The sequence below is a fragment of the Scyliorhinus canicula genome, chromosome 21 (genome assembly GCF_902713615.1).
Source record: "Scyliorhinus canicula chromosome 21, sScyCan1.1, whole genome shotgun sequence".
In the NCBI taxonomy this organism is placed as follows: Eukaryota; Metazoa; Chordata; class Chondrichthyes; order Carcharhiniformes; family Scyliorhinidae; genus Scyliorhinus; species Scyliorhinus canicula.
In genome coordinates, this window is record NC_052166.1 from 39596238 (window position 1) to 39624151 (window position 27914).

At 48.0% G+C, this 27914-nt stretch overlaps 1 protein-coding gene across 2 annotated transcripts in view; it reads left to right on the forward strand.

The window, feature by feature from the left end:
* The window catches only part of rgs3a (regulator of G protein signaling 3a), a 325379-nt gene that overhangs the window by 40280 nt on the left and 257185 nt on the right, over positions 1-27914 (forward strand). The window contains exon 2 of one of the 2 annotated variants that reach the window (XM_038781674.1): positions 4297-4447. In XM_038781674.1, the coding sequence (XP_038637602.1) occupies positions 4297-4447 (151 nt within the window). Of the gene's footprint in view, positions 1-4296; positions 4448-15383; positions 15554-27914 lie in introns of those variants that run through there. The other variant, XM_038781675.1, reaches the window with a different exon arrangement.

Consider the following 27914-nt stretch of genomic DNA (forward strand, 5'->3'; position numbering starts at 1 on the left):
CAGAATGGTCGTGGACTACAGCCAGACCATCAATCGGGACACGCAGATCGACGCATACCCCCTCCCACACATATCTGATATGGTCAATCAGATTGTGCAGTACCGGGTCTTCTCAACAATAGACCTCAAATCCGCCTACCACCAGCTCCCCATTCGTAAATCGGACCGTCCATACACTGCTTTCGAGGTGTATGGTCGTCTCTATCACTTCCTCCGGGTTCCCTTCGGCGTCATTAAAGGAGTCTCGATCTTCCAAAGGGACCGGTACGGTTTGCGGGCCACCTTCCCCGTACCTAGACAACGTCACCATCTGTGGCCACGATCAGCAGGACCATGACGCCAACCATGCCAAATTCCTCCACACCATCACTCTCCTCAACCTCACCAACAACAAGGAGAAGTGCATGTTCAGCACAACCCGCATAGCCATCCTCGGCTATGTGTCCAGAACGGAGTTCTGGGGCCCGATCCTGACTGCATGCGCCTCATAGAGCTTCCCCTCCCCCACTGCCCTAAGGCCCTCAAACGCTGCCTGAGGTTCTTCTCCTACTACGCCCAGTGGGTCCCACACTATGTGGACAAGGCCCGTCTACTCATTCAGTCCACCCACTTCCCTCTTCCGGCCAAGGCACAACAGGCCTTCGCCCGTATCAAAGCTGATATAGCCAAGGCCAGGATGCACGCAGTAGACGAGACACTGCCCCCTTCCAAATAGAAAGCGACGCAACAGAAGTCGCACTTGCCGCCACCCCCAATCAGGCAGGCAGACCCGTGGCATTCTTTTCCCGCACCCTTCATGCCTCAGAATTTCGGCACTCGTCCGTCAAAAAAGATGCCCAAGCTATTGTTGAAGCTGTGCGGCATTGGAGGCATTACCTGGCCAGCGGGAGATTCACTCTCCTCACTGACCAACGGTCGGTAGCCTTCATGTTTAACAACACGCAGCGGGGCAAGATCAAAAACAATAAAATCTTGCGGTGGAGAATCGAGCTCTCCACCTATAATTACGAGATTTTGTATCGCCCCGGCAAACTCAACGAGCCCCCAGACGCCCTATCCCGAGGTACATGTGCCAGCGCACAATTAGACCGACTCCGGGCCCTACACGACAGCCTTTGTCACCCGGGGGTCACACGATTGTACCATCTTGTCAAGGCTCGCAAGATGCCCCACCCCCTCGAGGAAGTACGGACAGTCACCAGGGACTGCCAGGTCTGTGCAAGCTGCACTTCTACCAGCCGGACCGTGCGCGCCTGGTGAAGGCCTCCCGCCTCTTTGAACGCCTCAGCGTGGATTTCAAAGGGCCCCTCCCCTCCACCGACGTATATTCACAGTGTGGTCGATGAGTACTTCAGATTCCCCTTCGCCATCCCATGCACTGATATGACGGCTGCCACCGTCATCAAAGCCCTAAACACAATCTTCACTCTGTTCGGTTTTCCCTCCTACATCCACAGTGACAGGGGATCCTCATTCATGAGTGATGAGCTGCGTCAGTTCCTGCTCAGCAGGGGTATCGCCTCCAGCAGGACGACCGGCTATAATCTCCGGGGAAACGGGCAGGCAGAGAGGGAGAACGGGATGGTATGGAGGGCCGTCCAACTGGCCCTACGGTCCAGGAACCTCCCAGCCTCTGCCTGGCAGGAGGTCCTCCCTGATGCACTACACTCCATCCGGTCACTACTGTGCACTGCTACAAATAACACACCCCATGAAAGTCTTTTTGCCTTCCCCAGGAAGTCCACATTCGGGGTGTTGCTCCCAACTTGGTTCGCAGCTCCTGGACCGGTCCTGCTCCGTCGGCACGTCCGACTCCACAAGGCGATCCCGTTGGTGGATAGGGTGCACTTGCTCCATGCCAACCCCCAGTATGCCTATGTGGCGTACCCTGACGGCTGCCAAGATACTGTCTCCCTCAGGGACCTGGCACCAGCAGGTTCCAACCATACACACTTCTCCAGCCCGGCGCCAACCTCCCCTCCCCTGGTGCTCCCAATATTAACCCCACGAGGACCATCGCTCCTTCCCCTGCCCACGCCAGGAGGATGGAGAGGATTTCGACACACTCCCGGAGTCATCCAACATCAGGCCAGCATCAACATCGCCAGCATCGACATCGCCGCCACCGCTATGTCGCTCCCAGCAGAACGTCAAGGCACCAGACCGGTTGAATCTCTAACTGGCACCGGACTTTAAAAGGACATTTTTCCCCTGATAACACTGTACATAAATTCACTGCTGAATGTAGTTCTCCACCACCCCCGCCAGACTCATTTTTAACAGGGTGTGAATGTGGTAAACCACTGTTACACCTGTATTAGGAAATGTACTGCAGGTTCGCTGGTAGCTCCGCCCAGTAGGAGGAGTATAAATATGCGTATCCTGTATGCGGCAGCCATTTCGCCAGCTGCTGTAGGAGGCCACACATCTTACTGCAATACAGCCTCAGTTGTATCCAACCTTAGTCTTTGTACATTTGATCGTGCATCACCCCACTTCTGATCTGTTGATGGAGAGAAGGTCATTGATGAAGCAGCTGGAGGTGGTTGGGCCAAGGACATTCCACTCAGGAACTCCTGCGGCAATATCCTATGGCTGAGACGATTGACCATCAACAACTACAACAATCTTTCTTTGTGCTAAGTGTGACTCCAACCAGTGGCGAGTTCCCCTGATTCTATTTAATTTTGCTAAAACTCTTTTATGCGACACTTGGTTAAATGCTGCATCTCTTCCAATTCAGAGTGGGTAAATTGGAGTGCCTGCAGATGTCATGGCCAGCCATTCTACACTCTTTCCTAGGTCCGTTTTACTTCTCAAATTCCCACCACCTACTCAGCCACACTAGAAAGGCTAGCTTTAAGCAGTGTAAATTAGTAATGATGTTGGATCCTCTGTAACAAGGATTGACACAAGAACAATACAAGAATTGCTGGCTGCATGCAGAAATCATTAATATGTGTAAGTAGCATGCCACATTGTCTGTATTCCACACTCTCCTGCTATATTTTATTGTTGCCACAAAGAAAGAAGTATGGAGGTGCCCACTCTCTGGATTCTTGTAAAACATGATGAGAGGCTTATTAGTGATGTTGCTCATTCAAACAATGTGGTGATCTGCTCAAAACCCATGCACACACACGCTGCAGATGTCACAACACATCACGTGACACAGACCAGCAGGAATGCATTCTTTGATACATAACGGATATTTAAAACTGCATTCACTTTGTGACATAGTATTACAGAAATAATTTATGTCCTCTTTATACAATATCGTGTTCTTGCTGAAAATAAGTTTTTGCTAAGTCAAAATACTTTCCTATGATTTTGGAGCAAAACCGGGAATGTTTTCTTAGTGAATCAATGAAACTCATCCTAAAACTTAGCGTTGTTTCATTCATAACATCTCTGGGTGTTTATTTCCAAGGAGTTCCTTTTGTTAAATAGCTGCAGTGCTCATATTATCCAAAAGATGGATCTGTAGCATTAGTTATTACAAACACACCACTCATTCATTCTCGCAACTGAATGGATATCCTGTGCTGTACACATTGAAGAGAAAGAATGGTCTTGCTGTTACTTATCTGTCATCTTCATATTGCTGTTTCCCTCTGCGACTCTATTTCTGACTTGCACGTTATCTTTGCTTTTCTTTGGCTTCTGTTTCCCAAACACTTCCTTTTGTTCCTTTGGCTGTCCTCTCTTGTGTTACATTTCTTTTTCCTTTCTTATTTCTTTTGTGCTGGAATGTGGTGGGTATGATCTAGAGAGGAAACCTTGTCAACAGCTTCCGTCATTCCTCCCTCTATCGTGGCTCCCCCACCTCTTCATTCACCTCTGGTCCATTTTCCATCGCATTCTTTCGCAACAACAGAGTTGTTTCATCTCAAAGAAAGCGGAGTCAAATTTCTTCTATTTTGCTCTTGGCTTTAGTTGGAATGTTTACATTTGTAAAATTGTACACAAAGCATGGGTTGGATGATTGGAGACTAGTTGGTTTGCTTTAAAAGTATATGCCTTTTGTTGATTGGATACTCTTACTGGCCAATGATACCTTTTTGGTGTTTCATCCAAGTTGGCAATCTCTCCTGATCCAAAAGGTGCTGAGGCCAATTGTTATTTCAACTGGAATCCCAACTTAGGTTGACCTAAATCACCATATATCTGGAATCATAAATATAACCCTCCATCATGCTAAATTTTGTGCATAGTGTGTATTACACCATTAGGCAGTTGGAGAAGTCAAGTGATAGCCTTGAATTATTTTTAATATCCATTTTTTCTCCTTTTCAGGAAATGGAACAAAGATTGAAAGATTCTGAGTCTCAGAATATGTATGCAATCAAAATTCAAAAGCCCTTCATTGCCACTTCATTGATGGTGAAAAAATCCTCGTTCCCTAAAAAGAAGAGGAAAATTAGTCACGTTGGCGTAAAAGGAAAAGGTACAGGACTGCTTTAAATTTTGCCAAATTTAGAATAATTGCAACATCTTAGATGACCTGTAAACCAATGATTTTTATTCTATATACTTTATATACCGATGATGTTGGAGTGGGGGTGGGTGGGGGCACGAGTTAGCATGGAGAGTAGAAGTGGAGACGTGATGTGAGGTGTGTGGGAAAGAGGACCTAACTGCTTCTATTGCAACTAGAGAACCTAGGCGGGCTATCTACCCATCCCAAACCTCTGCACTTGCTCATTCCTGTGGCCACCTAGGGTCGGCTTTGGGGTTGGGTACAAACTCTATTCAACAAACCCCCCCCCCCCACCCCACTGTCTTACCACGTGACCGCATCACCAAATGCAAGAGTTAATGAAAAAGGAGCTCCAGAAGAAACAAAAATCAAAAAATGACCCTTGAGAAAATTAAGCCCGGCATTTTTTTTTCTCAAAAAGAGCCCTTGGAAAGAAAAAAAAATAGTTTGAGCCCTGGTAGGGTGAGGTGAAGAATTTACGATGATGACTCGGATCTTTCACAATAAGGTATGTACCATGGTCATGTCACGGTCATGTCATTTTAATAGTAACAAGGTTGCAAGTGAAAATCTCACAACGGAAAATTAACTTAATATGGTAATTTGGGCTTGCACCAGATAAGAATGTCCAGCTGGTGTATTAATGTCCTTCATGGAAGGAGACCTTGGTTCGGTGACACAAATGACTCCAAATTTATGATTGACTGAATGTTCGAGGTCTGCTAAACTGGCTGTAAAGTAGCAGGAGCTTAGCCAGTAACCAGAAGCTGGAGAGCAGAGCTCTGCTTTTATTGAGCTGCAGTAATGGGAGAAGGATAGTGATAATTTTTAAAAAATTATTTTGTGGAATGTAGACGTCAGAGTCGCATGTACACCAGACCAGGTAAGGAAGGCAGATTAAAAGCAAATGACTGTGTTTTCTGGAATCTGAAACAAAGACGGAAAATACTGGACAATCTCAGCAGGTCTAACAGCATCCGTGGAGAGAGAAGGGAGCCAGCGGCCTCGTCGCGTCCACGCGGTGACGCACCGAGGCTGGCAAATCTTGACCAATGAGATCTTGCGAAGCGTTGCGATCTGGATCTCGCCCTCACTGGGCAGGATCCAGATTTGCATATTCAAGTGAGCAGTTAGGCTCACGTGAATATTTCTACGCCGGAGTATCCCAAGGCGTGGGATCGAATGCCCACACCTGGGAGAGCTTGCTGTGGCACCGTTTAGCGCTGGTTTCCCCAAACGTGGACCAGGTGTAACGGCACTTGGGGGCGGGGGGGTTCTTCCAGGTGATCGGAGGCCCGTGAATGGTTGGGCTCTAGGCAGGGTGGTACCCTGGCACCCCTGATGTCACCCAGGCACCTTTGCTGTTCCACAGTGGTACTCAGATGGCACTGCTAGGCTGCCACTGCCAAGGTGCCTGGGTGCCAGATTGCTCATGCCAGGGTGAGGGGGGGGGTGCGCGAGGACTCCTTAAGTGGAAGATTATGGGGTTGGGAGGGTCCGGATTAAAAATGCCGCCCTTATCTCTCCTTGCACTGACGAGCTGAACGTATCAGTGCAGGAAATGAAGCTAAGTGCCACCTTAGCGGGGTGTTCCTCGCAGAGGCCCCCAAAAAAGAGTCTCATTGCCGAGAAACATCCACTAAATGCGTCCAAAATGGGATTCTGTTTCTTTTCGTTAAATCCTGCCCAACGTTTTGAGTCTGGATGGCTCTTTGTCGAATCTTTGAAACGTTAGCTACCTCTCTTTGCAAGGAAGGCATATTTCCTTCCCGAAAGGATATAAGTGAGCGAGATGGGTTTTTACGACAATCACGGTTATCATTAGGTATTTCATTCCAGATTATTATTGAATTCAAATTTCGCCCAAACCCGAGTCCCTGGGTCTCTGGATTACGAGCCCAATAACAATACCATTACGCCACCTCCTCCCTACAGAAAAACAATGGTCCTGGTGCCTTTGAGATTTAATATAGCTGCAACATTATAGTTCTCCGTGGAATTACTGTGTTACTTGTATCTTATAAATCTCTGTGTCTGAAAGGATTGTTGAATTGCTTTGCTAGTCTTCACCCTCATTGAAGCTGGCTTTCCAATTTCACTGCTGGCTAGAATTTTGTTAGAGTGGTAGAATTTTCGCACAAATTATCTGCAATCCCCCCATATAAGTTGTAGGCTACAGTAATTGAGTATACTTACTGTAGTGCAGTCATCTTTTTGCATTCAATTTATGTCACAAAGAGACGCAAGTAACAAATTTTTAAAAACGATTTGTAAGCTCATCTTCAGTCTAAAATTAAACGACTTGAGCTTCTATACTGAGCATATTTCTCTTTGAAAGCTTTCATTTATCAAGAATTTAATGAAGACAAACTGTTCATTTTGGACACCTAGGACGGGATTCTCCCTTTTGGGGACTAAGTCCCCACACCCACCGGAAAACGGGCGAGAATCACTCTGGACCTTTCCCTCGAAAGTCCGGGTTGATTCTCCGTTTTCCAGGGGGCTAGCAGGGTCCCGGCATCTGTCCGGCAGCTATGGCCGCCGACGGGGCCCTGTTGTCCAGACGGCTTGGCTGCGCATGTGCATGGTGGCCGCAAGCGGGTCCGCTCATGCGCACAGTGGCCCACTTCGGCCTGGGCACTGCAGACATGACGGAGCCACACAGCGGGCCCGCACGGAGTACATTAGGTCTCCCCCAGATCGCAATGGCCCGCTGATTGGTGGCCCCCGATCACGGGCCTGGCCACCGCTGAGGTCCCCCCCGAGCCATATTCCTCCCGCTCCCCCAGATGTAAATTACACCGACGGGAGTTCTGCAGGTCGCCCGTGGAGAATCGCCGCAGGGCCCTAATTAAGCAGCCCCGACTGGCACTGCAGCGACCGCGCGGGTGTGATTGCCGCCGATTGTCCGGTTGCCGGAGAATCGGCAGCCTGGCATCGGACCAGTGTGGCGGGAATTTCCTGCGGCCCCGGTGATTCTCCGATCCGCCGTGGGCTCGGAGAATCCCAGCCCTGAAGTTTCATTATCTTGGATGCACAGCCATTCAAAATCAGGTTTTGCTTTTAATTAAAGCTGGAAATACATTTCATATTGCAATTCTGATATCCCTTTGACAAATAATCCCCAAAAGAAGCAAAACAGAGATTGTTTTGTACCCTTTTTAATCAATTTTCTATTTTTATTCTGATTGACATAAAGTCCCAGAAGAGGCAAAAGAGAGAATGTTTTCAACCAACATGTACATTTGTTTCTATCCATCTTTAGTTCTGTCACAAATTGGTGACATGAAGTAGCTTTTCAAGGGTTTATTATAGAAGCTGCTCATTTTCGCTGTTCATTTCCCCATTTCTCTTCAATTTCTGTTTTCTTATGTTGTGACTTTGGATATGAAATTCAGTTGGAGGTGGCACAATGAAAGCTGGGAATGCATGCTGTGCAACTAACTGCTCCTGCCATAATAGAGAGGGGCTTTTGTGTGGATCTCTCCTGCATGTGCTGGAAGCAGATGAAACCATGGTATCATGATACCACAAAGCTCTATTAGCTGATGTGAAGCCCATTGCTCACATTTGGGCCACAGAACTTCTTTCAACAAATCAACCTGCCATTCACCAGATCAAGCATTCATTTGCATGAGGAGTTTTGCACTCGCATTATCTAAAAGACCTGGAACCCAACTTGTTTGGCAGGTAATTTTGAGTAACTTCCATTAGGGGCAGCATGGTAGCATGGTGCTTCACAGCTCCAGGGTCCCAGGTTCGGTTCCCGGCTGGGTCACTGTCTGTGCGGAGTCTGCACATCCTCCCTGTGTGTGCGTGGGTTTCCTCCGGGTGCTCCGGTTTCCTCCCACAGTCCAAAGATGTGCGGGTTAGGTGGATTGGCCATGCTAAATTGCCCGTAGTGTCCTAAAAAGTAAGGTTAAGGGGGGTGGGGTTGTTGGGTTACGGGTATAGGGTGGATACGTGGGTTTGAGTAGGGTGATCATTGCTCGGCACAACATCGAGGGCCGAAGGGCCTGTTCTGTGCTGTACTGTTCTATGTTCTATTGTAAACTCTGTGGAAGTACTCTGGAGTGAGTGGTGAGTTCCTGGATTTGGCAGAGCATTGCTGCATCCTCCTAGGGAAGGCAGAGGATTTAGTGACATGTTTCCATACAGGCTGCAACAATTGTAGTCTCTCTTGGCCTTTAGAGAAATGGTGTAGAGGCTGTGAAGAGGGGAAGCTCTGCATGTCACCCTCTGCCATTTTGTAGTCAAACTCCTCTATGTTCCTTGTCAGTTACAAGACACTGTCTGGCAGACCAGCCAATATACCCATTATTTTGGTGTGCATGCCCATTCAGCACTTCCCTGTATGCTGCCTGATCAAAGTCCTCATCTGAGTTCCCTATAACAGCAGCCCCGTATGGCACTATGGGCTCTGCCCCCGCATGTTCCCCCCCCAATCCCGCACCCGTGGCCCTGTCAATGCCCGGCACCGTGGGGACTCTGGCCCAGCCGCCCATCCCTCCCGCGAGGTCGGCTACTGCTGCCCTTGCCAGGGCTACACTCCGCGGCACCCGTCCGGCACCCTCGTAGGGGTTACAGTGGACATTTCCCTGCGTGGGCCGTGTGATACACCACCAGTGGGTAGAGGCCGGTTGGGTGGGGGGAGTATGGCGGTGGGTGGGTGGGGGGGGGGTGGGGGGAGGGGGCACCCATATGGCTGGTGTCACTCTGCCGACCCAGAGGGCATGGTGGGCTGCGCAGCAAGATGGTTGCCTTGAAGGCTGTGGAAATGACAGTCAATGCCTGTGCACCGCCCTAGTCCCATGGGGGGGGGTCATCCCGGCCACACAGCACGGTTCGTTCCCCTATCACCACCCCCCGCCCCACCATCTTTGCCTCTGCAGGGCCCTCCTCCCCCCACCCCCCACCCCAGCCTGCGCGATCAGTGTCCGGCATGGCAGCCCACAGTCGCGTCTCTCCTTATCCTACCTCCTCTCTCTCCTTCATCAACCAAGACGCCAGTTTCACAATTTTTAAAAGCACAAGTGAACCACGCTGTCGGAAAGTCAGCCGATTGGAGACGGAGAATCATGGAGGCCCCAGTGAATAACCGGGTCGGGCCCACTAATGTTATGCAAACAGTGTTTACTGTACTTGTGGTCTGGAACGCATTGACACTGTTGTTGAGGCGATGGAAAAATGCGATTTGGTGTCAAATTAGTGCTCGCTGCGATTTTGGCATGGAAGCCAATTCTCCGCCCAATCGCGTTTCCTGATTTTGGTTTTGGCTGTCGGAGAATCCCGCCCCATGTATTTCATTTTTCAGCGGATATTTACCGAACTTTGGCTGCACAGTTGCAGACAAGAGATCAGTACGATTGAGGGATAAAATAAATAATGAAGTATTTACTAGATTCTCCATTTGTTACTTAAATACTACATAACTAGTGAGATTTATTTTAAGAACCCAGGGGAATTAATCAAAGAACAATTAGTATTGATAGTCATCTAACAGAACAAAGTTTGTGAATAACAGAAAACCAAGAGTAGACTGGAAAGCCAGGCATGGATTTCTAATTCCCAATGCACATTTAGGTGCAGTGGTTACTATTCAATGTATGCTCACTTTGCATTTTATCACCCAACAAAATAACCTGTACTGAAAATGTCACTCTTTTTGGAACAGCCTATTACTTAAATGTACATATCAGGTGTTTTTTATTTGATTCAAATTCATGTACATCTTTTGCTGTGCTTTGCATTTTCAAACCATATGATTGCATAGAAGCCTATTTTGCTTTTTAAAGCTAAGGAAATAATCTTTACAATCAATAATTGAACTAGCGCTTTCTGCTTAAAGCAACCTGTAATTTTCAGTTATTGTTTCAAAATCTTTCCATTCTTACTTTGGGATTTGGACTTTATACTAATCCTCAGAGTAAGATCATTCTTGTTGGGTAATATCCTTGTTGGCAAAAAGGACAATCACTAATTTAGAATGCAAACCACAAGGATTGTTGTAAAATGAAGATTAATACTTAATGTTTCATTCATCGAGACATGGCATATTACACCGTCTTTTCCCTGGATTCTGGGATTTATGGAGTATTTTCTTCTTCTTGGTCCCTTGAACCTGGTCTCATGACTCACAATGTCCTTTGAGGTTTTAACTTAATTAACTTAAACCTAACATACATGCAAATCCCCTTTGTAGCTTCAATTTCCCAGTTACCTTAGCTGCTGTAGCTGTATTTTTCACAGCTACATGCCAAGTACTTCTCTCGCTTTTACTGTGAAAGCAGTCCTGATATATACTATTCACTTTAAGGAAATTTCTTTAGCTCGATAACTCTACTGGGCGGCATGGTAGCACAGTGGTTAACACTGTTCCTTCACAGCTCTCAAGGGTCCCAGGTTCGATTCCCGGCTTGGGTCATTGTCTGTGCGGAGTCTGCACGTTCTCCCTGTGTCTGCGTGGGTTTCCTCCGGGTGCTCCGGTTTCCTCCCACAAGTCCCGAAAGATGTGCTGTTCGGTGAATTGGATATTCTGAAATTCCGAAATAGGCGTTGGAGTGTGGTGACTAGGGGATGTTCACAGTAACTTCATTGCATTGTCAATGTAAGTCTACTTGTGACAATAAAGATTATTATTATTAATACTGGATTTTAGTTTTGATCTGGATTTCTCACGGCAAACCGTGACTTGAATGTCACATCTGTATTCTTACAGCGACAGTTTAGTCACTTCTGAATTCTTATGTCAATCTTCAGCCAATGGCAATTACCCATCGACTGGCAATATCTTGCGCAGATGCTAACTTCCTAACAAGTGTCCTACATTTAACCTTCTCTCCTGGCAAGAGTCCCTTAGCAAGTGTGCTTCTGGCTTTCCTGCAACAAACCAAACTTAACCTGCACCCTTTACCTATAATTCCAGCCCTTGACCAGCCCACCCTTGTACCCAATCAGCACCTCAGTTTTGGCTTCTGTTTATTGCTAATACTGGACTCGCGAGAACCCAAATGTGTAAACGTGCCCTAGCACACAATTCCACGTGTTCTTTTATCAAGCTACATGACTGTTGAAGATTTGAAGAAATGGCAATTTAAAAACTTAGAACAATATTTCAATAATACGGGCCGGCACGGTAGCACAGTGGTTAGCACTGTTGCTTTGCTGCATCAGGTTCGACTCCCGGCTTGGGTCACTGTCTGTGCGGAGTCTGCATATGTGCGTGGATTTCCTCCGAGTGCTCCGGTTTCCCCCCACAAGTCCCGAAAGACCTGCTGTTAGGTGAATTGGACATTCTGAATTCTCCCTTAGTGTATCTGATCAGGCGCCGGAATGTGGCGACGAGGGGATTTTCACAGTAACATTCATTGCAGTGTTAATGTAAGCCTACTTGTGACAATAAAGGTTATTATTACAAACAAATTAAAGGTTTCCATCACTGAGTTCACGTGAGGCTTATGACCTAATGCCTCACTCTTCTGATACCGCCCCATTCTCCCCTCAGTGATCTTCAACGTGTTTAGCCTTCCTTGCTCTACCGCTACTCCTAAATATGTCCCCGGGATGCATATCTGCGGTGGAGGCAGTCAGCTGTTGAGCACGTCCTGTGGCCTTCGATGGCCCTGATGGGCGTCCTCTGGGGGCTCTGGGGCTGGACGGCCCGGCGCACTTGTCAACGGCATATGTATTGTAGTGCCACCCTGTCCCGTGTGCTGACTTCGAGATATGGACTCATTTGATGGGTGGAACTCAAGGGAGCTGGTGGCCACCATCCCCACTCCGTGGGACGGGTCGGGTTGGCACCCAACACCCTCTACTGCTGCTCGGTGACCATAGGGCCCAGGGGTTCACCTCGGGGCGAAGGGGCAGCTGGTTCAAACCCCGGTTGGCTCTGCATCATCTGGCTCTGCCAGCCCTGGCGGCTCCCTGATGTCTGCACCATCATGTTGACGTCCTCCGCGATGTTCCTCAGTAATTGGGCCATGTTCTGCAGCGCCTTGGCAATGCCCAACTGCAACTGGGACAAGCTCCGCAGTGCCTCAGCCATTTCCAACTGACAGCAGGACATATCCCGCAACACCTCATCAAGGTCAGCCTGGTATTGGGTCTCGTCCCCCAGCGAGTTGGACATTCTACCGAGCCCCTCAGCCGTGGCCGTCACTGACTGTACCATGCCTTGGACTAATGCTGCCAACGTCATGCACCAGGCTCTCCACTGCCATTGCCATGCTAGCAGTTTTAGTCTCGGTGCCACGTATTGCCGGCTCCCGTAGCCTCTGGTGCTCCTCCAATTGGATATGGACCTGCTGGAGTGTTGCTGACATCTCCCTCTGAATCTCCCGGCTTCCTAATGTCTCCATTAGCTTCGGGTATACCTGTTCCATAGGCTCAGCACCTGGCTGGATCCAGCTGTGTCCTGGAATCCAGCAGCCCTCCGACTGCTGTCTCGCCTGGCTTCCCTGCCTCCACTTGATAGAGATCAGCGATTGTGTGGTGCTCACCAGATTGTGTCCCAGAAGCTTGTCCACTAACGTTTCTCACCGAGGTGTGTGTATCTGCGCTGGTGGAGGGTGGGAATGACAGCTGTGATGCGTGGATTGTGGCATCCACGGACTTCACCTCCGAGGTGGTTTCATGAGAAGCGGGGAAGGGGCCACCCCAGATGGGCCGGCGCAGGCGGCTGGAGGACCTGCGGGAGAATGGACATGTGGTCAGTGGGAGGGATTGGTCTATCATTAGGGTAATAACAACTCATGTTTGACAGGTCCTCTAGGGTGGATCCTCACCTCTGTGGCATGCGCCAACCTCCGCATTGGTGACCGCTCTGTTCTTGGCCACCCTTGTCACCTCCAAGACTTGTTCCTCGAAGGGGTGAGAATTTGTATGTCCAGCACCTCTCCGCCAGTCTGGGCCCTTTCCTGGTGGTTGTTGGAGCACTTTTCCTGCGGAGACAGAGAGGGCATGTTGGTCGCACGTTTGGTTCACAGTGGTGGTGGGGCTATGTGAAGGGATAGTTGGGGAGGTTTGAAGGGAGGGGCGGGTGAATAGAGGATTGGGAGGCCCCATGGAGGGTTAGCTCAAGTGCTCAAGTGGGGGCATCACTTAGTCCCCTCTGGCACTGGCTGCCCTGTGGCTGATCCTCCAGGACCCTTGGGGGAACAGGACACCCCTCCTTGTCTCCATCGCATCTTGGAGCCTCCCCAAGTCTGCAACCCCAAATCGTGGGGCCGGTCGTCTCGGTGCCATGGCTGCCAGCTGAGTGGGGTTGGCTGTGCAAGTGTTGTTTAAGTGCTGCTCGACCTTGTTAACGGGGTGCTGGCGAGCGCTGTCCTGGTGAATCGGCTGGTGAGCCTTCATTTGTGATGAGAAGTCCGTGCGGCCTCGTTAAGTGGACCAATTAACGTTGAATAATGGTGCTGGCCTCGCCGGGCCGAGTGCTCGGACGTTTGCGTCAGTTACCGCTCGCTACCTCACTTAGAAACCTTTCCAGAGAATTGTGCCCTGTAAGTTGTCCTGCACATATCTCAATAAAGAAGCTAGGGAAAAAAACTGCTGGCTTGTTACATAGAAACCAGCATGCACTAATACAGCATTACTATTTTGACCAGGATGCATGTAGAATGTTATTGATTATTGATCATCCAGCTTGGTTCATTGATGGTACCTAAAGGATAGACCTACCACTGGGAGCTGGTATTATTCCTACGCTGCAACAAATAACTCTGCAAGCCCGTGTATTAATGAAGAAAGTAATCATAGTTGGGCAGAAAAAAACAGAAGCTATAGTGCACAGTCAAGTGCTCTCTGCTGGTGAGCTACAGATTTCTGCCTGGGAAAATGCAGCAATACTCAATCACATAGTTCTTCTTGCCAACCTTTGTAACGTATGTCCACATGTAGACAGAGTGACTTTAGTATTAGGAAAACAAGAAGTCCTTTGATAGTTTTCTCAGCACTTAGTTGGAGATATAAGCATGGTAATGGGTTCAGTGAAGGTCATGAATCTGCCTGGTCAAAGAAAGATAAACTTTGCATTTGTCACCATTTTACACCATTTAGAATTTGTTTACAGATTAAAGTAGTTTCATACCTCTGAAAGTAGTTAGAATGCTTTTAACCGCTGTCTGTTCCTCTCCATTTTTTTGTTTTATGATTGCTATATCTTGCCTGATCTCACCAATTCTGGCAAAAAGTTAAAATTAAAAGGTTAACACGTGCTTTGTATTTTTGGACAAATGTATTGCACATTTGTGGCATTTTTTGCTTCATTATTGATTTTCTTCTTGAAGGTGAAGATACGAAAGTAACGAACTATGATAGAGCACGGTAACGGTCTTGCTTTTAAAACAGAGGTGTTGTTACTGAAATTATGTCAGTTGATGTAAAATAACTGGCAGCTCTTGCAGTATTTCTTTTAACAATATAAACTGTGGTGATTTGGTCACGCCCCAGTGAACTGCAACCTAATCCTTTTCCAACCAGTTTCGTGAGAACTAGGATCTTTCTGTCGTTCCCCTGGTGGAGTTGTTAGCCTTAGTTGCTTTTGTATTTGGATTACAGGAACTGCGGAGAAGAAATCAGGAGTGATTACTACGATGCGGGAATGCAAATTTAAACATTGATTAACCTTAACGATTGCTACTTTTTTCCTCATTGTAGCCAAAGTCTGGTATTCCATTTCAGGATTTGGAAGTGCTTTCCCTTTGGATTCTGTGTACTTCATAAGAAAATTCCTTCTTCAAAGCCAGTGAATAGGTTTTAATCGGTGATAAACTGGCATTCAAACAGTCATTCAGCCAATCGGAACAAATGCTGTTCTCATCACTATGGTCACGACAGTTCACATTCAAAGCAAGGGCGGTTTGCAGAGCTTGCTGGGAAGCTCAGCTGGTCTTATCAACCATGCTTGATACGTACTTTTAACAGCTTCTCGAGTTACTGATTTGAAACATTACGGATTCAAGTTTCAGCAGTATTAGGAAGTAACAATGGAGCATGGCAGCAATGTTCACAGGGTTTTATTTTGCAACAGATTTTCAAATGATCTGGATTCTTTTTATCTCACTACGTTTGGTAAGGTACAAGTGACACTGGGTCACATTTTATCTGTTCTGTTCAAACTGTCGGTTAGTATATTAAATTTTTTAATGACAATTCCATGATTTTATGACGAGAGAAATGGTGCTCGGGTCACGTTTTTGAACTCCTAGTTTTAAAAGTTTTCGCAATAACTCGAACATTTGCAGCAAAATTGAGTATTGTTGTATTGAAAGATAAAACACTATTGCCCTGGAGATCAGCGACAGGTACTGTGCAGGTTTCTGCATTGTGAAAATGTAAACAATTATTTAACATTTGTTAATACTTGCTTTTTTATATAGTCTTTCTATTCAAGTTTTAATTAGAAATTCAGAATGTGCTATGGTACGGGTTTGTTTAGGAATTGAAAATATGATTCAGCATTCAAACACAGTTCAGTAGTATTTGAATGGAACGCTGGTGTTGATATATTATGCAATGTAATTTTTTTTGTATTATGTAAAAAAATAAATAGAACAGTAATGAAAAGTCTATAATCCCATCAATTTGGACTCTAGTACTTAGGAGAAATCTTACGTCAATGAAGTTTTTTTAGTGTCTGAGATTGATTGTGAAAGCGTTTTACAAATATAAAAATTGACAGAGAGATCACTGGGAATGTATATCCGGAGGGCAACTTATAAAATGAACTGAAAGACATTCATGTAGTGATAATTTGTGATCATGGTATCCTCAAACTACTTGGCAAGTTGTTAGAAAGTTGGTAGTTGAATATGATACATTAACTTATTAAAATGCGTACAAATTAGCTAAGTATAAACCAAGGGACTAAACTACGATGAGTTTTGTCTTATGTGCTATGTTCAAATTGTTGAGAGCAGTAAATGAAGTATAAACATTTATAGGTATGTCCCCATTATAAATTGGACATAGAAATCCGGATTGTCAACATTGCGAACATAGAAATCCCTGGTCTCAACTAGACTCTCAGTACTACTACAAAGTATGTGTATCATAGGAAATACCTATTCAAATTACTGATGTTTTATCCCTAAAATTACAAAATGTATCTGTTATAACCCGCATGAGACCTACTGGGTTGTAGCAATCAGTCTGCCGAATTCAAGCTAAAGGGCAGGGAGCTCGAGGACATTCAAGATTGAGATCTGTATAAAGTCGGCCAGGTTTTGAACTGACAGAGTAAACCCGGCTGGGATATGATGTAAATATAATTGCTTTTCAATAACCAAGTTTTCTTTTGATCAACTCGGTTCGGACTCGTTTGTGGCCTACTGAACTGGCGACGAGGATAAAACTGGATTACTGTTGACGCTGTAACACTGGAACGAACAGCTGCTGGATTAAGTTTGGAGAATTTTTTCTTCAATTGCAAATATGCCTTTCCAACAGCAAGAAGCATTCATTCAAGTGAAAAAACAATTGACTGACTCCGGCTTGTTGACAGATTATGATCCTGTCAAACAACTAATAGTCACGTGTGACGCGTCACCATACGGCATTCGTGGCGTTTCATCACACTGCATGGAAGATGGCCGAGAGAGGTGTGGTGATTGTATATCAGTGTAGATGCAATACAACTGAGCAAGCCCTAGAGGGAGCGCGGGAGAGCTATAAATACAGAGGAACAGGAAGTGAGGACACACCTCACAGTAGGGGGAATTGGTAGCAGGACATAGGCAAGCAGCATCGAGGTAACTAAGTTAAGCACTGAAGACAGAACAAACTTGCAATAAAGCATCTACTTCCAAGAGCACCCTGTCCCGAACCCCCTGCGGGGGCAACACAGGGAACCCCGCCACCTGCCGCCTGGCAAACGCCCTAACCTGCATGTACCTAAACATTTTCCCCGGGGGGGAGCCCAAACTTCCCCTCCAAGTCACCCAGGCTCGCAAACCTCCCATCTACAAACAGGTCCCTCAACCTCCTAATACCTGCCCTGTGCCAGCTAAGAAACTCCCCATCGACGCTCCCCGGGACAAACCGGTGGTTCACCCGTATCGGGGACTCCATCGAGCCCCCCACCTCCCCCCTATGCCGTCTCCATTGCCCCCAAATTTTCAGGGTAGCCTCCACCACCGGGCTCATAGTATACCTCGTTGGAGGGAGCGGCAACGGCGCCGTTACCAGCGCCTCCAGGCTCGTATACACACAGGACGCCATCTCGATCCTATTCCATGTTGCCCCCTCCCCGTCCATTACCCACTTATGCACCATTTCTGCGTTGGCAGCCCAGTAATACCCACACAGGTTGGGCAGCACCAGCCCCTCCCTATCCCTGACCCGCTCCAAAAACACCCTTCTCACCCTCGGGGTCCCGTGTGCCCATAAAAACCCCGTGATGCTCCTGTTGACCCTCCTAAAAGAGGCCTTCGGGATAAGGATGGGGAGACACTGGAACAGGAACAACAACCTCAGGAGCACCGTCATCTTGATGGACTGCACCCTACCCGCCAGCGACAGTGGTAACATATCCCACCTTTTAAACTCCTCCGACTACGAGCTTTATTAAGACACAAGGATCAACACAAGAGGCTGATCGCCTTTGCCTCCCTGATACTGGCTTTGGTCGAGTGCAATTATGCACAAATTGAGAAAGAGGGTCTGGCAGTTGTCTTTTCCATGAAGAAATTTCATCAGAATGTGTAAGGTCGGTGGTTTTCATCATGGACCACAAGCTGCTGCTAGGTCTTTTTAAAGAAGACAAAGTGATTCCACCCATTGCCTCCGCCAGGACACCCCCGGGTTCCAGTTGTACAGGACCCTCAAGATCAGGTCTTGGCCTTTACCCGGGATGACGAAACGCATAGCCCACAAAAGGATGCCATCTTCGACACTAAACCTGGACATTTTTGGTGAGAATTCCTGAAACTCGTTTGGCAGTCTTCTAAGCTGACCCCCATACAGGACTATATTCAAACTTTACAAGGACCGGGCACCCAAGGGCGTTGGGCCCTCCTGCTGGCTGCCTACGTGTACTCATTTGAACAGAGTCCAGGTACAGATCGCAAACGCGGATGTATTAAGCTGACTGTCTTTAAAAGCGCCCTCCTTCTCCACCTAGGATTGACAAGATAGTGCCCACGCTCACCTTTATGGATTTGTTGCCTGTTACATGATTCCAAATCCGTGAGTGGACACAGATTGACCAGGCCCTTTCGAAAGTTCGACATATAGTCATGTATACGGGCCAACATGGAAGACTGCCAAACAAGTTCTGGGAATTCTCACCAGAAATGTCCGCATTTAGTGTGGACGATGGCATCCTTTTGTGGGCTATGCGTTTCGTCATCCTGGCTAAGGGCCAAGACCTGATCTTGAGGGTCCTGCACAACGGAAACGCGGGGGTGTTCAAAATGAAAACGCTCGCCTGCAGCTACGTTTGAACAAAGAATAAAGAAACGTACAACACAGGAACAGGACCGTTGGCCCTCCATGCTTGTGCCGACCATGCTGCCCTTCTAATCTAAAACCTTCTACACTTCCGGGATCCGTATCCCTCTCTTCCCATCCTATTTATGTATTTGTCAAGATGACCCTTAACATCACTATCATACTTACTTCCACCACCTCCTCCGGCAACGAGTTCCAGGCACCCACTACCCTCTGTGTAAAAAGCTTCCCTTGCACATCGCCTCTAAACGTTGTCCCTCGCACCTAAAACTATTTCCCCAAGTAATTGACTCCTCCATCCTGGGAAAGAGCTTCTGATTATCCACTCTGTCCATGCCCCTAATAATTTTGCAGACTTCTATCGGGTGGCTCCTCAACCTCCATCGTTCCAGTGAGAACAAACCAAATTTATCCACCTCTCCTCAGCTAATGCCCTCCATACCAGGCAAGATCCTGGTAAACGTTCTTCTGCACCATCTCCAAAGTTTCCACGGCCTTCTGGTAGTGTGGCAACCAGAATTGAACAATATATTCCAAGTGTGGCCTAACTAAGGTTCTATACAGCTGCAGCATAACTTGCTGCTGGGCCTGGACGCAGAGATAGAGAGAGTAGCCCAGCAGTGCGGCATGTGCCAGGACCAACAGGAGCTTCGCAAGCCGCACCCCTTCACACATGGGAATGGCTTGGGCGCCTGTGGGTATGGTTACACGCTAACTTTACTGGCCCCCTTCATGCTCGATACTCTTACTCCTGACAGGTGTCTGCTGTAAGTGGTTGGAAGTCCATAGCATGTTGTCAATCACATCGAAGGCGACCATTGCGAAATTGCACCTGTCTTTCAGTATGCACAGTATCCCAGAGGTGTCAGTTACCTTTCGCAAGTGAGGGATTCTCGGGATTCCTGAAGACAAACGGGATACTGCGTATCCATACGGCCCCGTATCACACAACTTCTAATGGGCTCGTAAATGGGGCAATACAGACGTTCAATCGAGGGTTGAAAAAACAGACTTCGGGGACGATGGACACGAGACTGGCCAGATTTTTGTTCTGCAATCGGACCACTCTGCATACCGTAACTGGGGTAGCACCAGCTGAATTACTAATGGGGCGGAAGCTTCGAACCTGTCTTAATCAAGCTTTCCGTAATGTTGGTGGGAAAGTATGCCACAGCCAGGAGCAGCAAGGGCATTGCCCTGTTAGATGAAAGCCGTCCAGGCTGTTTGTACCAGGTGACACAGTCTATGTTCGCAACTTTGCATACGGTGCCCAGTGGATCTCGGGGACAATCGTCCGCCAGACAGGGCTGGTATCTTATCAAGATCAGGCACAAAGTCGTATTGTGAAAAAGTACCTTGATCACATAAGGTCCAGAAGACCAGTCTTACGAAAACATCCTTGGGAGAGGAAAATCACAGTCCAACCAAATCCGATGCCAGCAGAGGCTAGAGCATTACCCCAAGCGGGTCAAAGCGCTGAAATGAGAGAGGTCGTAGGTCCGGATTCTGAAATAGAGACCCAGGCTTTGGAAGTCTCCGATGAGGAGGAAGCAGTGCAACAGCCTCAGACAGTGCAATCACTGCGGAAGTGGCATCCACCGTCATGATATACACCGCCTGATCCAGCTCCAAATGTGTAGGAAGCATAGCCAAGGGCGAAGAGAGTTCGGCACGCTCCTACTCCGCAGTCATCAGAAGATATTTCGGAATTTGTGGGGGAAGGTTTGTCATAACCCCCACGAGTCCTACAGGGTTCTCGCCGAATATGAGCGGAAAGCCTGAGGAAATTCATGATTGAGATCTGTATAAAGTTGTTCAGATATGGAACTGACAGAGCAGACCCAGCTGGGACCTGTTGCACATTGTAAATATAAGTGCTTGGCAATAAACAAAGTTTTCTTTTGACCAACTCGGTTTGGACTCGTTTTTAGCCTACCTAAGTATCATAAATATTTATCATTGTTCTTATTTATATTGCATACTTGGTATTGATGATTTACGTTGCACCTTGTACCAAAACATGCAGCATTACGTTATAAAAAAGCTTTCAATTTCAAAGTACCGTATCATTGTCTCTTACGATGTCTCAAATTAGTTGTAACAAATTAATTGGGCGGAATTCTCCGCTCCCGGGAAAAATCGGGAGGGCCGTCGTGAACTCGGCCGAGTTTCACGACGACCTCGGAGGCCGCTCCTCATCCCCTATTCTCCCCTCCTGGCGGGGCTAGGAGCGGCGCTCCATAAATATCGGCCGCAGGGGTGTTGCACTGAGAATGACGCGGCCGGCGCGCCTAATGACGTCAACCGTGCATGATCTTGCGGGGCGGCGGAGGGGAAATAGTGCGTACGATTGAGACGCCGACCCGACGATTGGTGGGCACCGATCGCGGGCCTGTCCCCTCCCGAGCACAGTCGTAGTGCTCATTCCCCACCAGGCCCCCTACAAGCCCCAAACGGGCTTCTCACTCCCGTTTCACGACGGCAGCGACCAGGTGTGTTTGCCGTCGTGAAACAGCCGCGAACGGCAGGCTGCTCGGCCCATCCGGGTCGGAGAATCGCTGTTCGCTGTGAAAAACGGCGAGCGGCGATTCTTCCGGGCAGGGGGGGGGGGGGGGGGAGAATCGTGGGGGGCGTGAATTTTGTCGGTGGGCCCTCCCGCGATTCTCCCACGCCGTGTGGGGAGCGGAGAATCGCGCCCAGTATTTTTGAAGTGCAGTCACTTATCTGTAGGCAGATATGAAACTAGCTTTTCACACAGCTGGTCTCATAAGCAGTAAATTAATGACTAATCCGATTTTCAAAGTGTTGGTTGGGGTAAAAATGTAATCTATAACTGAGTGAATTTAATGCTTCCCTTCAACTAAATGTACTCATTTTGCAAATAGAGACAACTTGATGCCAGCTGCAAGACCATCTGAAAAGATAATCTTTAACGGTGGCACTGCTTATCCTGCAAGTGGTGCAGAACTACTTAATTTAACTATGATAATCAGATTATGAGGTTATACCACCATTAAATTTCCATTGGTGGAATAGAGCTTGTTACCCTGTATCATCTACGATTTAAGAGTTAATTAATAGAATCTTGGGAACAGAGTGCCACATACGCGTTTGATTTTTGATGTATGGAATTCTGCCTTCGTTCAGGTAACATAGAATCAAAAATTATGCTATAGGAAGTGACTATTTAGGTTCAACTGGAGCCATTTCTTCAATCTAATTTCTTTGTCCTTTCCTGTGGCTTTTATAGAATTTTGGAGCAACACAATGTTCACTTGCTTTTAAAGGCACTTTTACTCAAAAATTTAAATTTGGAAGAGCAACACTAAACTGACCCATGTGTGCCGAAATTCATACCACCCTGCATCTGCTATTTACTAGACTTATTGGAGGTTAGTACAGAAAATAGAGACTGGGCTTAAATTTTCCTTATGAAAGATCAAGCACTTGCTTTCTCAATCAACCCCCAGTAGACCTTTGGAAGAACAAAGGCAACAAAGAATGTTAAGAGTGTCACTTCAACTGAAAAAAGTTTATTTAAATAATTAATGATCAGTAATTCTTATGAATACCTACACTTGCAATTGTCTCAGTTTTTTTGCAATTACTTGTGGTATATTACAAGATCTGAGCATTTTCTTATACTGCCTTCTTTGCTGCCCCTGTTGGGGAGGTGTGGATAGTGTTAGTTCAATAATGTCTACTTGCTGTGAGTTTACCTGTTTATCTTTTCTCAATGTAATGCACAACAATTGCGATTACACATCATGCTTTGTTTTATCACACCATTTCCATCACAGTAGTCTGTCACATTTTCCTCACATTATTTAACTGACCTACAAAGAGTCGTGAACACAACCCAGTCCGTAACGCGACAAGTCTGCACGTGGGTTTCCTCCAGGTGCTCCGGTTTCATCTCACGAGTCCCGAAAGACGTACTTCTAGGTGAATTGGACATTCTGAATTCTCCCTCTCTGTACCCGAACAGGCACCGGAATGTGGCGACTAGGGAATTTTCACAGCAACTTCATTGCAGTGTTAATGTAAGCTTACTTGTGGCAATAAAGATTATTATTAGGATTAGAAATGTGATGGGTTAAATGTCGAAAGCAGGGAGGGGGAGGAGGAAGAAGAACAAAAGAGAACATCTGGTATAAAATGGGTGAGATTAAAGGACAAACATGTAATGGAACAAAAGGGACAAGTTGGTTGTAGTAATGAGCCAAAGCATTTGCCCAAATGCCTAAATAATGAACAGTTCTGTCTGAAAGCAAAACCATGGGGCAGTATTTTCCCCTACCCGGCGGGGTGGGGGGTCCCGGTGTACCGGAGAGGCGCCAACCACTCTGACGTCGGGCCTCCCCAAAGGTGCGGAATTCTCCGCACCTTTAGGGGCTAGGCCCGCGCCAGAGGGGTTGGCGACCGGCGCGAGCGGCCTTGACTCCCCGCCGGCCGCCGCCAACGGCCTTTCCGCCCCGCCAGCTGGCGCGAACGGCTGGCCGAAAGGCCTTCACGGCCGGCATGAGGCCGCGCATGCGCCGGAGCGTCAGCACCCACTGATGTAATCTCGGCGCATGAACGGTTGGGGGTTCTCTTCCGCCTCCGCCATGGTGGAGGCCGTGGAGGCCATCGCGGCGGCGGAAGAAGAAGAGTGTCCCCACGGCACAGGCCCGCCCGCCGATCGGTGGGCCCCGATCGCGGGCGAGGCCACCGTGGGGGCACTCCCGGGGTCCGATCGCCCTGCGCCCCCCCAGGACCCCGGTGCCCGCTCGTGCCGCCTGCTCCTGCCGGCACCAGATGTGATTCAATTCCCACCGGCGGGAGAGGTCTGTTAGTGGCGGGACTTCGGCCCATCGCGGGCCGGAGAATCGCTGCGGGGGGCCCGCCGACTGGCGCAGCGCGATTCCTGCCCCCGTCGATTTCCGGGTGGCGGAGAATTCCAGCCATGGCGGGTGCGAGATCTATGCAGGCCCCGGGCGATTCTCCGACCCTGCGGGGTGTCGGAGAATACCGCCCCTGGGGTGGGATTCTCCACCGGCGTGTGTGGTAGTCACCACTGTTGTATTATACTTGTATATATGGGTTTTACGGTAAGGCCCCTGTACTACAAGTACGGGGTTAAATCCCTGCCTGCTGGCTCCGCCCAGTAGGCGGAGTATAAATGTGTGGGCTCTCCGAACAGCAGCCATTTCATCAGCTGCTGTAAGAGGCCACACATCTCTGTGTAATAAAGCCTCGATTACATTCTACTCTCGTCTCGTCGTAATTGATAGTGCATCAGCGTGATTCTCCGCTTTGCCGGTGGACAGGGGTTTACTGACGGCGTGGGGCTGCTCCACAATTGGAAACCTCATTGACCGGCTGGCGTAACGGAGAATCCCGTCGGCGGGTCGTGGCAGAAATGTGGCACGGTGGGGCGGACAATCCAGCCCATGATTCAAATCAGTGCATGGTGAAAAAACAGTTCATGGTCTGAAAGTGTTGAACTCAATGTTGAGTCCAGAAGGCAGTAAAGTGCTTAGTTGGAAAATTATATGCATCCTACAGCTTTGGTATCTTTGCAGCAAATGACACAGCTCTGCATCTGCTGTCGGTGAACTGGAGCCTGAGGAAACAGTTCTTTATTGTTCTTGCCATTTTGTGTAACAATGCTTCCAAACATGATTGGTCGCATCTTGTTTACGATCTTGCAGGGTTGGCTAGCCTTTGAGTTACTGCATGCTCTCTTTCATATCTTCCACTGGAATTTTGAGCTGCTTGTCGGGTAGCATCCAGCATTACGATTAGTCAGGCTTCATGGGCAGGATTCTCTGACCCCCCCCCCAACCTCCCCGGCCGGGTCTGAGTATCGATGGGGGGGGGGGGTGAATCCTGCCCCCGCCGGCCGGCAAATTCTCCGGCGCCGGAGAATTGATGGGAGCAGGAATCGCGCCGTGCCGGTCGGGGCGATTCTCCGACCCGCGATGGGCCGAAGTCCCGCTCGTTTCATGCAGGTCCCACTGGCGTAAATTACAGTTGGTCCCTTACCGGCGGGACCTGGCGGCGCGGGCTGGCTCCTGGGTCCTGGGGGAGTGCGGGGTGATCTGACCCCGGGGGGTGCCCCCATGGTGGCCTGGCACGCGATCAGGGCCCACCAATCCGCGAGCGGGCCTGTGCCGTGGGGGTACTCTTTTCCTACGCGCCAGCCGTGTAAGCCTACGCAATGGCTGGCGCGAAGATGAACTCCCCCCTGTGCATGCGTGGGGATGACGTCAGCAGCTGCTGACGCTCCTGCGCATGCGCGGACCCGCGCCGGCCAGCGGAGTCCCTTACGTTGACGCCACTCCGTCCCGCAGGGACCCCCGCCCCGCCGGGTATGGGAGAATCCCACCCCACATATCTATTGGGGATGACATGACCTATCTTGCAAATTGAAGTCTCCACATGCATTAATCTTTGTGAAAGCATGCTGCATGCATTTCCACCTGGCGAGTGAACATAGCGCTCCCTTGCGATGAGATATGCCTGCTTGATCTTTTTTTAATTCTCATTTCTTCAAAATTGTCAGATATATCATGGCTCCCTCTAGAAAATTGGATCATAGAATCCCTGCAGTGCAAGGAGGCCATTTGGCCCATCAAGTGTGCACTTCTGTGAAAGAGCACCCTAATCTAGGCCCAAGCCCCCATCTTGCAACCCCTTATAGGAGCAATTTAGCATATCGAATCCACCTAACCTGCACATCTTTGGACTGTGGGAGGAAACCGGAGCACCCAGAGAAAATACACGAGGAGAATGTGCAAACTCCACACAGACAGTTGTCCGAGGTCAGACTCGAACCCGAGTCCCTGGTGCTGTGAGGCAGCAGTGCTAACCACCGTGCCACCGTGCCTCCCTCAATATCTACAGTAGTAGAGGGTTTTTTAAAAAAATCACAGCAGAAAGAAAATGGAGAAAAATTATGCAGAGTAGCCTGGATATTTCCCACTCAATGAACCAAAAGAGCTAATGTGAATGAAGAAAACTGAATTTATATTGTGACCTATGTCTTCAGGTTTTCCAAAAGATCTTCTTAACCCTGAATTGTTCTGAAATGTAGCCAGTCCTGTGCAGGTGGAGAGGCAGTGCCGTATTGGTATTGCCACGGACTCGTAAACCAGAGACCCAGAGTAATGCTCTTGGGACCCAGGTTCAAATCCCACCACTGCAGTTCGTGAAATTTGTATTCAATAAAAATCTGGAATTAGAAGGCAAGTGATGACCATTGTCGATTGTCGTAAAAACCCATCTAGTTCACTAATGTCCTTTAGGGAAGGAAATCTGCCGTCCTTGCCTGGTCTGGCCCACATGTGACTCCAGACCCACAGCAATGTCGTTGACTCTTAACTGCCCCCTCATGGGCAATTAGGGATGGGCAATAAATGCTGGCACAGCCTGCGATGCCCACATCCCATGAACGAATAAAAAAAAAGCTCATGTGTTGGGAAATTTGTGTTGGGCAAGGTTCCTATGCTTTGCAAATTTGGATGAATTGCCAGGTAATTTGTTTTTAGTGGTGATGGTTGAGAGAACAGTTATGTGCAGAAAACTAGGAGGGATCCATGCACTTTTATGAATACTGTCATGAGATCTTTCCATCCTTTTGAACTACAAGAATAGGCACATGGGGTCTTGCATTGATACCTCATATGAAAGATGGCATTCCAACAAAGCTGTAACCTCTGGATGCTGGACACCTTTAATACTGCTGTGTGCTCAGGTTTTAGAGTGGACTTGAATCTACAACCTTTTGACTCAGACACGAGTACTATGAACAGTGCTGAGCAGACAGCTGGAATTGGAATTTTAAAAATTGCGTAAAATATGAAGCAACTTTGGCAGCATCTGTGGAGAGAAAAAGAAAAATCTCATGACCAACATGACTCTTCTTTAGATCTGAAGGAGGGTAGAAATATGATGGGTTCTATACTGTTGAAATAGTGGGGGAAGGGTGCGATAGAACAAAAGGGAAGGCCACAAATAGGTTAGAAGGCAGGAAAGACAAAGATGTCATGGAAGAAAAGTCAAAGGATAGAAACAAAGAAAATAGGAGCAGGAGGAGCCATTTGGCCTTTTGAGCCCACTACACCATTCATTATGATCATGGCTGATCATCCAACTCAATAGCCTAATCCCACCTCCCCTCCATAAGACCATAAGACCATAAGACATAGGAGCGGAAGTAAGGCCATTCGGCCCATCGAATCCACTCCACCATTCAATCATGGTTGATTTCAACTCCATTTACCCGCTCTCTCCCCATAGCCCTTAATTCCTCGAGAAATCAAGAATTTATCAATTTCTGTCTTAAAGACACTCAATGTCCCGGCCTCCACCGCCCTCTGTGGCAATGAATTCCACAGACCTACCACTCTCTGGCTGAAGAAATTTCTCCTCATCTCTGTTCTAAAGTGACTCCCTTTTATTCTAAGGCTGTGCCCCCGCGTCCTAGTCTCCCCTGCTAATGGAAACAACTTCCCTACGTCCATCCTATCCAAGCCATTCATTATCTTGTAAGTTTCTATTAGATCTCCCCTCAACCTCCTAAACTCCAATGAATATAATCCCACGATCCTCAGACGTTCATCGTATGTTAGGCCTACCATTCCTGGGATCATCCGTGTGAATCTCCGCTGGACCCGCTCCAGTGCCAGTATGTCCTTCCTGAGGTGTGGGGCCCAAAATTGCTCACAGTATTCTAAATGGGGCCTAACTAGTGCTTTATAAAGCCTCAGAAGCACATCCCTGCTTTTATATTCCAAGCCTCTTGAGATAAATGACAACATTACATTTGCTTTCTTAATTACGGACTCAACCTGCAAGTTTACCTTTAGAGAATCCTGGACTAGGACTCCCAAGTCCCTTTGCACTTTAGCATTATGAATTTTGTCACCGTTTAGAAAATAGTCCATGCCTCTATTCTTTTTTCCAAAGTGCAAGACCTCGCACTTGCCCACGTTGAATT